Here is a 16080-nt window from a genome sequence, read left to right as displayed (position 1 = left end):
GCATTAGTCTCCCCCAAGGTCTCAGGTCCTATTGACTCTGAGGAACCTGTGGGACATCACCCCAGCTGGCATTCACTGGGGACTGCCCCGTCCCAGTTTTAACATTTATAATGATTTTACAAGATCTGTTCTTCAAAACGTCTACTTCTGGATTCTTGGTATTTTTCAGGACTACCTGAATGGTAGATGAGGATGAAAATGGAATTTTGGCTGCATTGACAATCTGCAACAGGTGATGCAACCTCGTGCTTAGCTTTTCCTAATTCACCTCAACTTTTTCCTCAGTACTGGAGATTGAACCTAGGGCTCTGTGTATGTTAGGCAAGAGCTCTGCTACTGAGCTACACCCCGAGCCTGTCACCTGCTTTGTGAGCTTTTCTGGGTCTTTTCAGCCAATTGGCCTGACAACATGGTCTTGCTTCACCAAAATGTTTTTAAAGTTATTGTATAGAATAGTGGATTTTGCCAGGCATAGTGGTATTACGCCTTTAACCCCAGCACTCCAGAGGCAGAAGCAGGCAGATTTCCTTGAGTTTGATGCCAGCCTGTGCTACACAGCTGAGACCCTGTCTCAAAACAAGTTTTTAATGGATTCCATTGAGGCATTTTCACACATGCATCACTATAGTTGACTGGATTCATCCCTCTGTTGCCCCTTCCATGGTCCCTACCCCGTTCTTCTCTCCTTCCCCACAAATAGGTCTCTTCGATTTTTACATCACTCATATATATGGCTCACCTACAAATTTAAATGCTTATAATTGCATGCATTTCTATGTAATAAATACATTATAAATAATATATGTATTTGAAAGATGTGTCTGTGTCACATGAGTGCAATGCCCATGGAGGCCAGAAGAGGGCATCAGATCCCCTGGAGCTAGAACTATGGATGGTTGTGAGTCACCCATCATGGATGCTGGGCACCAAACCCAAGTACTCTAAAAGAGCAGCAAATGCTATTAACCATTCGGTCATCTCTCCAGCTCCCAGATTCCTAAATATTTCTAAAAAATCTACTGTCTGCATATGAGATAAACCATCAATATACGTTTTTATCTCTTAACATCCCAGTCTCTAGAAGTAAATGCTATAATTTCCTTCTTAGAAGCTGAATCAGACTCCACTGCATATATGTGACATTTTGTTACAATTTACTTAAATTTTATCTATTTCCTATTTATTTATAGGGTACTAGAACAGATCTTTGGATAAATTCAAATGAATATGAGTGCCAGGAGGTGTGGGAGAAGCAATAAAGCTTGAAATTTTTTACTCCACCACAAATAAGGAGGAGAAGGAGGAAGAAAAGGAGGAGGAGATCTGAGGTGGAACATTGGAAGGCAACAGCAAATTGCCTGCTAATATATGTAACAAGAAAAGGACATTAGTGAATGTTATACTTTAAACCAAAGCCTGGTCCCAGAAGGATGATGTATTAAAGGATTGCTTCTCAAAGGATAGGGCTTTGGGAAAGACTAGGTCACCAGGCACCCACTCCATGAATGGGTTAATCAATTCATTGATAAGTTTATAAGTGACTAAACTGTTGGGAGCTGGCCTGGCTGAAGGAGACGAGGCTATGTCTCTGAGGGGCTGACTTCTTGTCTCTTACCTTCTCTGCCTCCTATCCACCATGCTGAGAGCCACTTCGCTAGTCCTCACAGTTCCCTGTCAGGATGCTCTGCCTCACTCTGAACCAACATGGAAGCCACGGAGCCGGGTGGTCACGGACTGAACCCTCTGAGCTCCCGAGCCAAAAGGAACTCTCTTTCTCATAAGCAGTTTTCTCAAAAGGGCACTTAGTCACTGTGACAAACATCTACATAACACAGCGGGCAAAGGGTGAAGCAGAAATAAGATCTCAAGGAGATGATGGTGTCACAGCACTGTGGGTGTTCTGGTTGCTGCAGTTACAGCAGGTACTCCTATTTGGGAAAGGTCTCTGCAAGGCCAAAGCAGAACAAGGGGTATGAGGCACTCAGCCATGGTGCATCGTGGAAGAGTCATGAGTCTAGAATATACGACAATCTTCTGCCTTAGTCTATGTATAAGTACATATTACGTTGAATATGAAATTATGTGAAAACATTGTAATGCAACAAAAAGACAAGTCAGGTAGCTTCAAGTGGGGCAAAGGCAGGGATAGTGCCAGACTTTACGACAGGAGCCTAGGACAGCTGAGAGTCAGCACCCACAGCTCTGGAGATGGGGATGGGGGTTGGGGAGACCCAGGCCCACCTGGTCGATGGAGTCCCACATGTATAGCTCTCCCTGGGTCTTGCGCTCATCTTTCTTGTCCTCCACATTGACATCGACGTCACCTCGGGGGCCTAGCTTCTTATGCTAAAGGAGAGAAAGTTCGCATAGCCCTCCTCACTCAAGACCCAAGATCAGAGTCTTTGAACCAGCATAATTCACCCACCACCAGCCACCCAGAATGCACCTGCTTCCTCCCCCTCAGACCCTTTGATGGCTTAGCGTTCCCTATAATCTAAGCTCTGCGCTTGGAGACCTCTCCTCCCTCAGAGGCACCCTCCTTGCCACTCAGTCTAAAATCAGCCCATCCCTGCCTCTCTTCCAGCAGGAGTCCTGCTTCTGTTTCTTTAGGAGGTTAAGCTTTTGGGGGAAGGTGGTACTGAGTGAAAGGGAAGAAACGTTAGTCATTTATATGTTAATAAGTTTCAGTATTTCTCCATCCAAGCTCCCATGTTCCTTTCTCCTTGATAAATTCTAACTCCCACTTTCTGGGGGCCCTGTGGAAACTCCACTGAAAATCCCTGTCCTGTACACCAGAGTAAGATATCAGGATCCTTGGGCTCTGAATAACTTTGGGAAACAAAGCTACCAGAATATTCTACCTCTTATGAGAAATATCAACTTGTGCATGCTTTATTTCACTATTTATCTGGCCTTTTTATCCTAACAATACAAATATGCAAATGTTGATTTCCCCCACCCCCAGGACACATAAAATCATGTGTCCCCTCCCTAGAACAAGAATACCAGACCCAGCATCCCACTGTCACTCACAGCCAGTTAAGCAGCTACCCACAGCCCACATAGTCTGGGAGCTCCCAAGGGCAGGAATGGGACCTGAGCCACTGGAAAGCCTCCTATAGTCACACAAGACTGACTCACAGAGAGGCCTGGTGAGGTTTCCCCAAGAATGAATGGCAACCACAAGTTACATTTGTTCCGTTTTCAGACAGAGTCTCACTGTGCCACTCAGGCTGGCGGGAACTCACAAATCTCCTGAGTTAGAATTGACAGTATGAGCCCATTGCTAAGCGTTCTGCGCATGCCCACCCATGCCTGCTCCTACTGAGGTAACTAGGTAAATAGGTTCTATACCACCACCTTTACCTGAGGGGCACAGGGGCACCCAGAGGTTAAACGATCTGGATCTTGGCAAGATCAGAGAGATGGTAAGAAAGGCGGGGCCTGGAGTCTGGCACTAGGCCTCTGACACCTGCCCTTGATGATGACAACCCTTGGTAGACAGCAGAGCCACACACACGCCTACCTTGATAATGATCTTCTCGCGAAGCTGGCTGGGAGAGGGCAGCTGGTCAGCGCTGGCCTCCGTGGGCTTTGTCAACAGCAGGTCTCCTAGCACTTCCTTGAACACCTTGGCCATGTACCGCTGCTGCTCCACACTGCAGTGCTCCTCAATGGACAAGATCACGGGGAAGCTGCAGGCAGCAGAGGACAGAGTCAACGGGGTCAGGAAGCAGGAACCTTCCGCGATTGCCTATACTGGTCAGCAAACGCCCATGTCTCAGGCACTGGGGCAGAGCAGGCAACGGATCAGTAACTGAGACATCCGAAGGGTGATCCCAAACGAGCCCCCTGTCTTCATAAATCCATTACAGCAGCATCTTTTTCATTGTGACAGGAAACTAAGTCTGAGTAGGCGCTGCACCATCTTTGGGAACGCAGGGTCCCTCTGGGCTTCAGTGGCTGACAAAGGGAGGAATGTTCCAGAAGGGACTGAGGCTACATGGAGAAGGATATATGTAAGCCCTGCAGATGACTAAAAGGCTTCCTGACAAATGATGCTTGAGGTATCACTGCCTCATCCCAGTCCCCGACCCAACTCAAGGAACTCAGGCAGCAATCGCCTCTGAAACACTCATGGTCCTATTTATTGAATTCTGACCATCCGTGGCACTAAGCACTCAGTGGGCCTCATGCCATTTAGTCTCATGGTCCTGCGAGGTCCATACAACCATCACCATGGCTGTTAAGATGTGGAGAACATGGTAAAGAAGTACAAAAGCTGACCATTCACAGGGCTAACCTCAGACTAGAAGAAAGCATTTAGAACTCATGGGTTCCAGTCTAAAGAGATGGCTGGGCAGTGCAAGAGTTCATTACAATGCTCTTTCAGAGGACCTCAGTTCAGTTCCCAAGACCCACATCAGGCAGCTCACAGACACCTGTACCTCCAGCTGCAGGAGACCCAGTGCCTCTGGCCTACTCCAGCACCTGCACTCACATGCACATACCTACACTAACACATATACATATAATTAAAATAATAAACACTATTTTTTAAGGGCCACTATCATTTCTTAAGGCCACAAGGGCCACTTGCCAGGAATTAGCCAGATGGAACCCAAGCTCCACAGGCCTCGGGAGAACTGGACAGTGTGTATATGCATGTGTGTGTGTGTGTGTGTGTGTGTGTGTGTGTAGTCCTAGCATCTTCCCCCTTACAGACACACCTCCAGGAAATCAGACACTAACCTGGAGGTAACAAAGGCGTGGTCTCGGATGGCCTGAACAACGTCATCAAACTTGATCTTGGTGGTCCGTGTCCAGCCGTGGTAGATTATGGGTCTTCCTTCAGGCCCATCCCAGCAGTCCACTGAAGGGAAAAGATAGGTCCTTAGCATCAGCTACCAGAAAGCACAGACACCAAGAGTGAACAGGTATATGGGCCACGTGGCTGGACTGAGACCATGAGGTTAGGCCCTGGTTCCCACACCAACTCTGTTCCCAGGGCTGACCTGGGTTCACCTGCACATATGTGGTCATATCTACATGCTTATGGAACACAGCACGCTTCCCTGAGCAACTCCTTCCAGTGAGTCTTTCTTTAGCTGTTTGAGGCACCCCTCTTTCGCCAGTGCAAACAGCATAGAACAATGAGACAGGTTTTTTTTTAAGGTTTGGTAAATTTTGCAATTAAAAACAAGTCTGCGGGGGATGTAAACAACCCAGAGGACACTGAAGCTCGTGCCTTTTAACTTCATTTCCTCATAGCTTTTTCACAGAGAGAAAAGCATAAACCCAGGAGGCCCATGTGCAACTGCCGCTGAAGTCGGGCACAGAATAAGCAGATGTGAAAACACTTGAGATGCACTTGGTGGTTTGGGCCGTTTTCTCAGCCACAGACAGACATGGCTATGGCTTAGGAACGTCTCATCAGGCTTGGTTCCTGGGGTGGCAGGAGGCCAAGGAGGAGATCCTTGGGTCAGTGAGGGCGGGTCCTTGAAAGTGATTGGGGAGAGGGGGCTGGAGAGATGGCTCAGAGGTTAAGAGCACTGTCTGTTCTTCCATAGTTCCTGAGTTTAATTCCCAGCAACCACATGGTGGCTCACAACATCTATAAAGAGATCTGGTGCCCTCTTCTGCCTGCAGGTATACATGTATACATGTAGGCAGAACACTATGCACAATAAATAAATAAAGAAGAAGGAGGAGGAGGAAGAGGAGAAGAGGAAGAAGAAGGAGGAGGAGGAGGAGGAGAAAAGAAGAAGAAGAAGAAGAAGAAGAAGAAGAAGAAGAAGAAGAAGAAGAAGAAGAAGAAGAAGAAGAAGAAGAAGAAAGAAAGAAAGAAAGAAAGAGAGAGAGAGATTGTGGAACTCTAGCCTCTTCCTCTTTCTTTCCTACTGTCTACCTTATGGTGGAAACATTTGCTTCACCATGTTTTCTTGTCACTGCCTTGTTAGAGTGATGGGATGCTAACCAATTCAGGCATCTATGGTTAGCTAGCCTAGAGCTACAGGTTCACTGAGAGAAAATAAACAGTGATTGAGGAAAACAACCGGTGTCAACCTCTGGTGTTTATGCACATGGTAATGCACACACATGTGAGCACATATACTCACACATGTGCATGCACACACACATCCACATGAGCCAAAAACATGGCTCTACCACCTGCCTGGCCACAGACTGTACCTGACTGTCCCCTTCATGCTTTCAAGGGCTTACCTATACACATGTGGCTTCTAGGTGTGTCATGTGAACAGGTATGTGTCTGTGCTCCTCTTAGCAGAAAGTGACCCTTGCTGCTGGCTCCTTCTCCCACTTCCCACTTTCTAGGTGTACCAACCAATCGCCCAGCCAGATGTCACTTTCGCTTGAGTACAGTTATCTTCTAAGGGGAAGATCCTCAGTCACCTTCCTCCCTAGCATTGCTCTGCACAAGGAACCCTCAGCCTGTCTCCCTCCCCATCTCCCACCAATACTGAAGTCTTTAACACACACACAAGGGGGGGGGGAGCAATGTGTAAATGCTGAGCCTCATAACCCTGGCTTATTGCATTTCTGGGCAAGGGCAGAACACTCACACTCGATGCAGCGGCAGCCAGCGCGCAGGCAGCGGATATACGCTTCCGTGGAAGACTCACTACGCAGCTGGTCCCCGGTGAGGTACCTGAGCAATAGAAGGAGGCAGTCATGGCGTTAGTCCTGTACATAGTTCATGCTTAGAGACCATCTCAGTCCAAAATCTTTTGATCTAGAAACACCCAAGATAAGGTCTGGGCCACACGCATGGCATCCTGAGGCCTTGGGTTTGGAACTACCAGTAAGATGTGCACTATGGCCACCTAAGCAATCCAAATGCAATGAAGACACTATGGTCCTTCTAGAAGACCTGGGCCGAGGGTGTCATGAGCAAAGAGGAAGCAGAGAGTAAGCCAATGACGTCCTGTTAGCTGGCCACTGGGCTCTTGGGATCAACAGAAACGGGCCCTCACTTTATCACTGAGGTCCAAGGCCAGCATAGGCAGACTCAACAACTCCTGGTAGAATTTATGGTGCCATAAACCTAGTCAACAAAACTGCTATAAAATTGTTTTTTTTTTTTTTTAACACAGTAGTCATATTTCTGAGTCTGGCTTATTTCACTCAATGTAATGATTTAGGACTCCATCCATTTTCTTGCAAATGTCATGACTTCATTTCCTCCACGGCTTTGCAAAATTCTATTGACATATGTCCTACATGTATATACGTGTGTGTATATATATTACATATGAATTACATTTTCTTTGTCCACTCTTCTGTTAGCACATTTATTGAATAGGCCATTTAGGAGTGCTTTCGATGTTTTGAAAAACACAAATTGGTACAGCCTTGTTCTCTCTCCAAGCACCTTCCCTCTCAGGACGTCCCTTAGCCATTTCTAGGGTTGGAGAATCCACTGTCCTAACATAGTAACTCGAGATGTACCACCTTCGCACTCCCCTGGAAAAGATTTCACCTTCCCAGATACCCAGAGGATGACACACTGGGGGCCTTGCTCGCGCCCCACCGAAAATAACAGTTGGGCTAAGTGTCCACCTACAGCACTTCGCCAGCTGGAAGTCAGAGATTTCACCCTCATCCTGAAAGGCTGACTAAACCCTGATGCCAGAAGGCAGCGTACTGACTCACTCCCTTCATCCTCTCTGCTCTTTTGCAATCAGCCTAAGTATCCAAAGAAGTGGATGAGAGCACGTTGCTCTCTGGTTGAAGTGGCCGGAGCCTTCCCCGCTGCCCTCTCTGTGACTTATAAGCTTCTGCGTCGGCTGGCCCTCCATCCTGCTGCTACCTTCCCAGATTCTTCACCCCAGCCTTAGAAACGCCTCCCAGATGCTCGCGCCCCAGGGCCTTAGCACATGCTGCTCCCGGCGGGAAGCTCTTCTCACCTCACCACCATTCAGCTACCAGCTGGTGCCCATGGCTGACAGTCAGTGGAAGCCTTCCTCTCTGCTCCCCACCCCTTCACAGCCGGCTCGGCGCAGAGCCAGCCTGGGCTCATCCAGACACTCACGTGTTGTGGGAAGAAGAGATCCAGTAATGGGACAAGGGGTTGTTCATGTCTTGGATGTCCACTACGTCATACCTCTCATCCCAGATGCTGTTCTCACGGGAAAACAGGTACGTGAGGAACTGAAAGAGATGCCAGTGTACAGTCATAGTGACACAGGACGCATGGAATCTGCTTGGTTTTCAGCTGGCGCCCACGCAGCCAGGTGGCTCTGACACGCAGAACCTATAGATGGTCTCCAGACATCAGTTTCATGAGGCTTTTGTACAAACGGCTCAGATTGCACCGATCCTTCTCGACAAATGCACTGTATAGACCTACCCCTCATTTCCCTTTTAACATGTACCCCAAAATGTCTGCTGCTGCCAAAGCGCCCACCGGCTGCCCACACAGAAGCTTTACGTCATATGTGTTGAATCCTCCATGAGTCCAACACTCAGTGTCAGAGACAGAACGTTACAGATAAGAGAGCATCAAAGGATGCTAGGGGTCCAGGGGCTCAGAGGCCTATGGTCCCAGATACTCAGAACAATGAGGCAGGAGAATCAGAGTCAAGGTTTGTGTGGGCTACAATGAGTCAAGTCTAGCCCAGGCAAATTACTGAGAACCTACCTCAAAGCAAAAAAAAAAAAAAAAGGAGTGCTGGGGATTCATAGCTTTGGGTTCAAAAATGAGTGGTACCGAACATAAAAGAGGAGACAGAGTTTCCTAGCCCAACTCCTGGCACCTTTAAAAAATAAATAAGAAAAGAGAAGAGGGCTAGAGAGATGGCCTCATGGCTAAAGACAGGCATGAGGGCCTGAGTTTGAACCCCAGGACCCACATGGAAGTTGAGTGTGGCGGCGCACGCTACAATCCCGTGTCCCTCCACTGAGGTGTGAAGTGGAGACGGGGCAACATCCCAGAAGCTCCGTGGTCAGTGAGCTTGGCGTCTACAGCAGCCACGAAAAAACACTGCTTCAACTAAGGCGGCAGACCAGAGCCAACACCCAAAGCTGTCCTCTGACACATGGAGAGGTGAGGGTGAGGAGAGACAAAATAAACAGTAAAAAAACAAAAACAAAAAAAGGTTTCAGGGTATGCGTCTGTGGCAGAGCACCTGCCTAGCATGCCACAGGCCCTGGGTTCAGGTCTTACTCCTGCAAAAAGAAAAAACAAAATGAAGAGGCTGAAAAGGGGCCCAGGAATGTTCCCCTCTACCCACTCCTGGCATTTAAAAATAATAATAAATCAGAAACACTGACTGGCTCAGAGGTACATTTTACCACCAGAAATGGCCCCACTAGGAAGGTGATAACCCATGTTCCTTCTGTCCCTCCTCTGCCACCTGTACAAGGTCAAGTGTCATTTAGAAATGGCTTGCATGCCAATACAGCATTTGTTCTGTTCCGTTGGTTTCTCCCTGGTGGCAAGCGCCCTCTAGTGGCAAAATCGATAATTCCGCCCAAGTGAGAACCAGGAAAATGAAATCCTTTGCTCTGGGAAAACCACTCACTACCTATGGAGTTTGTCCTAGGACATCTGACAGTGACACCTTCTGAGGGGAAGGGACAGAGGGTCCTGTTCATGCGACAAGCCCCAGCCCACTCACCTCGTCCACAAACAAGAAGGGCTCTGCGGTTTCCCGCATCGTGTCGTCAATAAACTTGGTCATCCGCTCCCGGACTTTGTTCAGATCCTGCGCCCATAGCTCCTTAAACATGACAAAGACAACACAAAATCACCAAAGAGAACAAGCAAAGTCCTTCTCGGGACCTAGTCAAGGTGATCAAAGGCCGAACCATCATCCAATTTCTGCTTGCCATCTAGGCCCACACACTAAGGCCCATCCCAGTGTGGCCTTTGCCAGGGATGAGCAAACACCTTCTGTGTGGGTCACACACAGTGTCACCTGCTGTCATCACATGACAGCCACACAGACCAAATATAAGAAAACAAACGTAGCTGCATCCCAACAAAACTTTCTCTATAAAAGTAAAGGAAGGGCAGACCATGGTCATTCTCAAGGCTTTAGATCGCCAGACAGCAGTATGCAGTAGCCACGGGGCATGATGGGCTATGCCAGCGTCGTGGTTTGATTATAACATGTCCCCCACAGGCGTGCGTGTTTGAACATCTGGGTTCCTGGGTTGTGGTGTTGTCTGGGAAGGCTGTGGAACCTTCTGGAGAGGAGAGGCTTGCTAGAGGAAGTAGGTCACTGAGGGTGGGGCTTGAGGTTTAATTGTCCAGCCCCATTTCCTGTTCTCTTGCTTCCTGACTACTGAGGCCATGTGACCATCTTCCTGCCTCTGCTGCTACACTGCTCCCACCTGCTGCCACTTCTTCCCAAGTATGGTGGATGATAGCCCCTCTAACTTTAAGCCAGGGGGGTGGTAAAAAGCCTCTCCCCTCTGGAATTGCTTCTTCTAAGTCACAGCAATGAGAAAAGTAAACTCTACAGCCAGCCTACTGGCGTGTCTCCTTGGTGCAGCCAAGTTGACGAGTTACGTGTCTTTTTTGTACTTCCTCATCCGCGAAAGGGGGTTAACAATAGCTATGTGCCGCGCAGGTTTGGGGGTGGGACCGTATGGAGTCAGTTGGGTGCTTAGTGCAGTACCCTTTACCACAGGAAGCCTCCAGCAGTTTGTTGTAGCTTATTCAAACAGCACCATGCCATATGGTCCTCTATGGTGAGTGGTGGTGGCGCACGCCTTTAATCCCAGCACTCGGAAGGCAAAGGCAGGTGGATCGCTGTGAGTTCGAGGCCAGCCTGGTCTACAAAGTGAGTCCAGGACAGCCAAGGCTACACAGAGAAACCCTGTCTTGAAAAACCAAAAGAAAAAAGGAAAAAAAAAAAAAAAACCTTTATAGTCCTCTAGCTCACCCCACCCTGCAAGTCACATAATGTCACTGTCACATCGAGCGGAGGACACACAGGCTCAGGACTCTCTCAAGTGGATCCCAGGTCTCCAGAGCTCCTAAGCAGCAGCATCAGGTTCCAAGTCACTCAGCTTGGGGAAAGGGACCTCGGTGGCTACCACACATGCCACTTCCTCCAGGGGTCAGCCATGCCAGCATCACCCAGACAGAGAACTCCAGTCCCTCTAGCAGACTCAGCACAACGCCAGACATTCCAAACATATTTCCTTTATTTAAAAAATAAAAATAAGCCGGGCGTGGTGGCGCATGCCTTTAATCCCAGTACTCGGGAAGCCGAGGCAGGCGGATCGCTGTGAGTTCGAGGCCAGCCTGGTCTACAAAGTGAGTCCAGGATGGCCAAGGCTACACAGAGAAACCCTGTCTCGAAAAACCAAAAAATAAAAAAAATACAAAATACAAAAAAAATAAATATAAATATAAATAAATAAATAAAAAGAGTCCATAGCATTCATTGGCTTGTTTTCCACTCCACATTCTGAAAACCCCCAAATATCCACAGGCAACAAGATGAAAGATGCCACGCAGCCCCAAGGCTGGCCAGGGCCTTCTGGGTTTCAGACATTCTGCCACATCTCTCCTTGTGCCTGAGATAAGTGTGTGGCTGGGTAGGATGGGCCAGGGGAGATGTCAGGAAGTCCAAAGACAGACTGAAACGGGGTGATGAGAGCCCACGTCAGGAGCACAGAACTAACAAGTCTCCCCAAATCACAGACACCAAAACAGCCAGCAAGCCGTAGGTTCCCCTGAACGAGGAGGTGTTCAAAGCATGGCCCGTGGGGTTGGAGACATAGCTCAGTGGTAGAGTGCTCGCCCTGGGCTTGGTCCTTAGCGGGCAGGGGGGACATGGACTGCTACAACAAGTAACTCCAAGTATGGGATGCTTGGTGCAAACAGCTTGGCTGGCCTGAGTGTATCAAAGAGGCTGGACAGCCCCCCTCTCCTTCCCCTGCAAAGCACACACTTTTATCTAAAGATGCAGGCACTTGATAATAGAACTGGGGGCTGCTCTAGCTGACAGAGACCAGGATCTTCCTAAAGAAGTCGAGAATGCCAAGATGCTAGAGGTTCAAAATATCTATGGGATGGTAAGGTGGCCCGAGGGTAAAGGTACCTGCCACGGAGCCCAACATCCTAAAACTTGATCCCTGGGACCCTCATGGTAGGAGGAGAGCTTCCAGCAGCCCCAGCAAGCTTGTCCTCAGACCTCCATGTGCAGACTGAGCCCAACAGAATTCACTGTCCACTGTGTTTAGCATCCTCGGGTCTTAAGGATTCAGGCTAAGCAAGCAAAACTTCTCATCCTCTGCATTCAGTATCCCATGCTGACAGGTGTGGTACTCAGGACAGACATCAAAGCCCTCACTCACCTCTGCCCAGCACACCAAGCCAGCAGCTGCCACTGCCCAACCTTGGGGCCGCTGACCTCATGGTAAATGTACCTCTCTGATCATTAGCGTCTATGCAGTCAATAAAACCCAAGCACAGAACAAAGTATGAAAGCACAGGACTGTCACATCAGTTATTCAGGGAACTGAGCCAGGAGAACTGCTAGTTCAAGGCCAGCCTGAGCTACAGAGGGAGTTCAAGGCCATCTTGAACAACTTAGTAAAACATGTCTCAAAAAAAACATGAATCATATGGGACCATTTACCGGCGTCTGCCCTCCAAACACCGGCGTGGTACCCAAGAATGTCCACACATACACACACACACTGGGATGACCTCACACCATCAGATAATGACATCCCAACAGGAAACTCCTGTGACCTTTGCCCCCTCACTGGAGCCAGCAGATAGATACCATCTGGGGAGACTTAGGTCTCATCCCCCAAGAGGACCAGCAGGTTTGGTCAGTCTAGTTACTTCCTCCCATCCAGATAGGATGGCCTCCCAGGAAGACACTCCTGGGGTGGCCTCAGGGGAGGTGCCGACACCAGCCAGGCGAGGAGCAGCTGCATGCTCTGGCAGAGTCCCCTTCCATTGCTTGCTCACTGGAAGTGGTGACAGGATTCGGTGGACCATGGTCTGCGTTGCCATCTGTGACCTCTTGACCTCCTTCAGCTGTCTTATTGCTCTAAGCTAAAACGTCACGGGTTCACCCAGGCTGAAGCAGCCAGCCGTGGGGCCTGCGTGTCTGTGCCGGATCCTCTGTGTAGATGTTACGGCTGTTAGCCTGGTGGTTTGGGGGAGACTCCTAACAGTGGGAGCGGGTGTCTCTGACTCTTCTGCCTACTCTCAGCAGTCCTTTCCTTCTATTGGCCTTGTCCAGCCTCCACATGTGGCCTTTGCCTTGTCCTATTGTATCTTGTCTTTTCCTGTTTAGCGGCCATCTCTTGGAGGCCTGCTCTTTTCTGAAGAAATAATGGGTAGATCTGGGAAGGAAGAGGAGGGGCAGGGAGCTAGGAGGGATGAAGGGAGGGAATCCATGGTTAGAATGTATTGAATGAGAGAAGAATCTATTTTCGATTTAAAAAGAAGAATAGAAAGAGAGAGGCGAAGGAGACTGGGAATGTGGGGAGGCCCAGTGGCGATGGACAGTCTGAGGCCCCACCCCACCTCAGGGAGACCACAGCTGCTCTGTGACAGCAGGTGTCCAGAGGAGGGCACTGGGTCCCGGGCACCCCATCTTGCAATCTTCTCACCTGCTGTTCATGTAAAAGAAACCTCTGGAAGTCCTGCAGGTAGACAGCAGAGGCATCAGGGCGGTCTGTGTTCCTGCCCTCGGAGAAAGAGACACAGGGTGGTTAGAGACGGCGTTAGCTAGAAGAGGTCCGCCTCCACCCTGACCGCCAGCCCCCCCTGTGGTGAGCACACCACTGACCTTCGTAATCGAGATCAAAAGACTCAAAGAGGAGGACCCAATGAGAGTCTTAGAGGTCCTGGACAGCATTCAGGAGGTATAGAGGGGTCTAAGGAGCACAGCAAAGAGTGTGGAACCCACAGACAGATGAATGGATGGAACCAAAAGCTGGGAGCAGCAGGAAATGGGGGATGAAGGAGTGGGAAGGGACATACCCAGAAGAGAAAGGGAGGAAATGGGGAGGAGAAGAGAGAGGAAGGAGGGGGAAGCAAGGAGAAAGGAGAAACCTATTGGTTTGTCACAGCCTCTGAAGCTTAGGGAAAAGCCTAAGTTCTCTACAGAAACTTCTAGACTGTCCTCATAACATTCCACATCCTGTGGATGCTGTTCACTCGCTCATGCTATGCTATAAGCCTGGGGTCAGTAACTGCACACAGTACTCCACCACCACCCCGCCCCCACCAGGGGCCAGCCAGCTACAAGGACAGACACAGAGGCCCTGAATAGCAGTGATTCATCAGAGATGTCTCACCCTAGGATGAACACGGAGGAGTCTTTTTTGAATTCGTCAAGTATCTGAAATGAGAAACAGGCAGAAAATAAGAGCATCAGACAAACCAGCTCACACCAGTGAGACTTTTGTTTCTGAGTTATCAGTGGGCTGGAGAGATGGCTCCGCAGTTACGAGCATTTGTGGCTCTTGCGGAGGGACCCAGGTTCAGCTCCCAGAACCCACATGGCAGTTGACAGCCATCTGAAACTCCAGTTCCAGGGAATCCAACACCCTCTTCTGACATCCATGGGTACCAGGCACACACAGGCAAAATACTCATGCATATAAAATAAAATAAATCTAAATAATAATAATATTACAACAACAATAACAATAATAATGGAAATTACTTTTTAAAAAATTACCAAAGCAAGTGTCCAGATTAGTTTTTTGCCATCTTGACACAAGTTATCGTAGGCAACTCTGTAGTGCATTTTCTAGATTAACAATTGATTAAGCGAGCCCAGCCCACTGGGAGTGGTGACACCCCTGAGCAGGTTATCCTGAGCGTACTGAGCAAGCCAGTTAGCAGCATCCTCCATGGCCTCTGCATCAGCTCCTGCCTCCAGGTGCCTGCCCTGCTTGAGTTCCTGTCCCGACTTCCCTCAGTGATGGGAGTGTGGCCTGAGAATTGTGAGCTGAAGTTAGCCTTTTTCTCCCCGATTTGTGTTTGGTCATGGTGTTTATCACGGCAATAGAAATGTTACTAAGACAGCCAGGATGGTTCAGCAAGGCCAAACCACAAGTGGGGGACAGTGCCTAGACTGATCCAGCGACAGAAATCACAGCATCTCAATAGACATAGAGGACAGAAAAACAAAGTACTTATCAATGTGGTGTCAAGTGTAGTAGTGCCCACCTGTGATCCCAGCACTTGGGAGGCTAAGGCAGGAGAGGACAATTGCGAGTTCAAGACTAACTACACAGGGAGACCGTGTCTCAAAAAATAAAGTCTGGACCCAAGAAGCTGCTCACAGGTAACGTCACTTGCCGCCAAGCTCAACAACCTGAGTGTGATTCCCGGGGCCCATAGGGTGGAAGGAGACAGCTGACTCTCACAATTGTCCTCTGATCTCGACAATCATCCCATGGCACACACAAATAAGTAAGTAAATGCTGTTTAAGGTCTTTTTTTTTTTTTTTTTTAAACAAAGGCTAGAGATACAACTTAGGGTAGAATGCTTGTTTGCCTGGGTTTGATCCCCAGCACCACACATACAGAATGCATACACACACACACACACAAACACACATATCACAAACACCATATACACTACACATATGTACACATACACCACAGAGAGCGGAACAAGGCAGAGACAGAAGTGTACTGCAGTCAGCAAAGCTGAAGGGTGCTTTGGCATCAGGCATGGAGACGCAGAGTTTGGCGTTTGCCCTACTGGTTTGCAGTCTTGCTTTGGTCCAGTATTTCCTCACTCTACCCCCTTTTCTCCCTCTTGGAATGGTAATGCATATTCTGTGTCATCATATATTGTTAGTGTGTGAACTGCTTTTTTATTCTGACTTTACAGGGCATTACAATTAGGAGATTGCCTTGAGTCTCAGAAGGGACTCTGGACTTTAAAGCAGTCCAGAAAGACCATGGGGACTTTTGAAGTTGGACTGAATGTATTTTGCATGGTGACATGGCCACATGCCTAGGGTCGCCAGGGAGTGGAATATGCTGGTTTAAATGAAAAGGCTCCATATGCTCCTATATTTGCATGCTTGGTCCCCAATTGAATAACTATTCGTAAG

At 48.6% G+C, this 16080-nt stretch overlaps 1 protein-coding gene across 1 annotated transcript in view; it reads right to left on the bottom strand.

Moving 5' to 3' along the window:
• Plcg2 (phospholipase C gamma 2) overlaps positions 1–16080 on the bottom strand; it is a 123995-nt gene that overhangs the window by 45533 nt on the left and 62382 nt on the right. The window contains exons 7-14 of the mRNA XM_051168601.1: positions 14302–14345; positions 13612–13684; positions 9642–9743; positions 8054–8172; positions 6585–6670; positions 4753–4873; positions 3527–3695; positions 2242–2346 (exon numbers count right to left, since the gene is read on the bottom strand). Coding sequence (XP_051024558.1) covers positions 2242–2346; positions 3527–3695; positions 4753–4873; positions 6585–6670; positions 8054–8172; positions 9642–9743; positions 13612–13684; positions 14302–14345 — 819 coding nt within the window. The remainder of the gene's footprint in view (positions 1–2241; positions 2347–3526; positions 3696–4752; positions 4874–6584; positions 6671–8053; positions 8173–9641; positions 9744–13611; positions 13685–14301; positions 14346–16080) is intronic.

The sequence above is a fragment of the Acomys russatus genome, chromosome 26 (assembly GCF_903995435.1).
Source record: "Acomys russatus chromosome 26, mAcoRus1.1, whole genome shotgun sequence".
Classification (NCBI taxonomy): Eukaryota; Metazoa; Chordata; class Mammalia; order Rodentia; family Muridae; genus Acomys; species Acomys russatus.
Note: the sequence above shows the minus strand (reverse complement) of the source record. Positions and strands in the feature narration are given on the sequence as shown.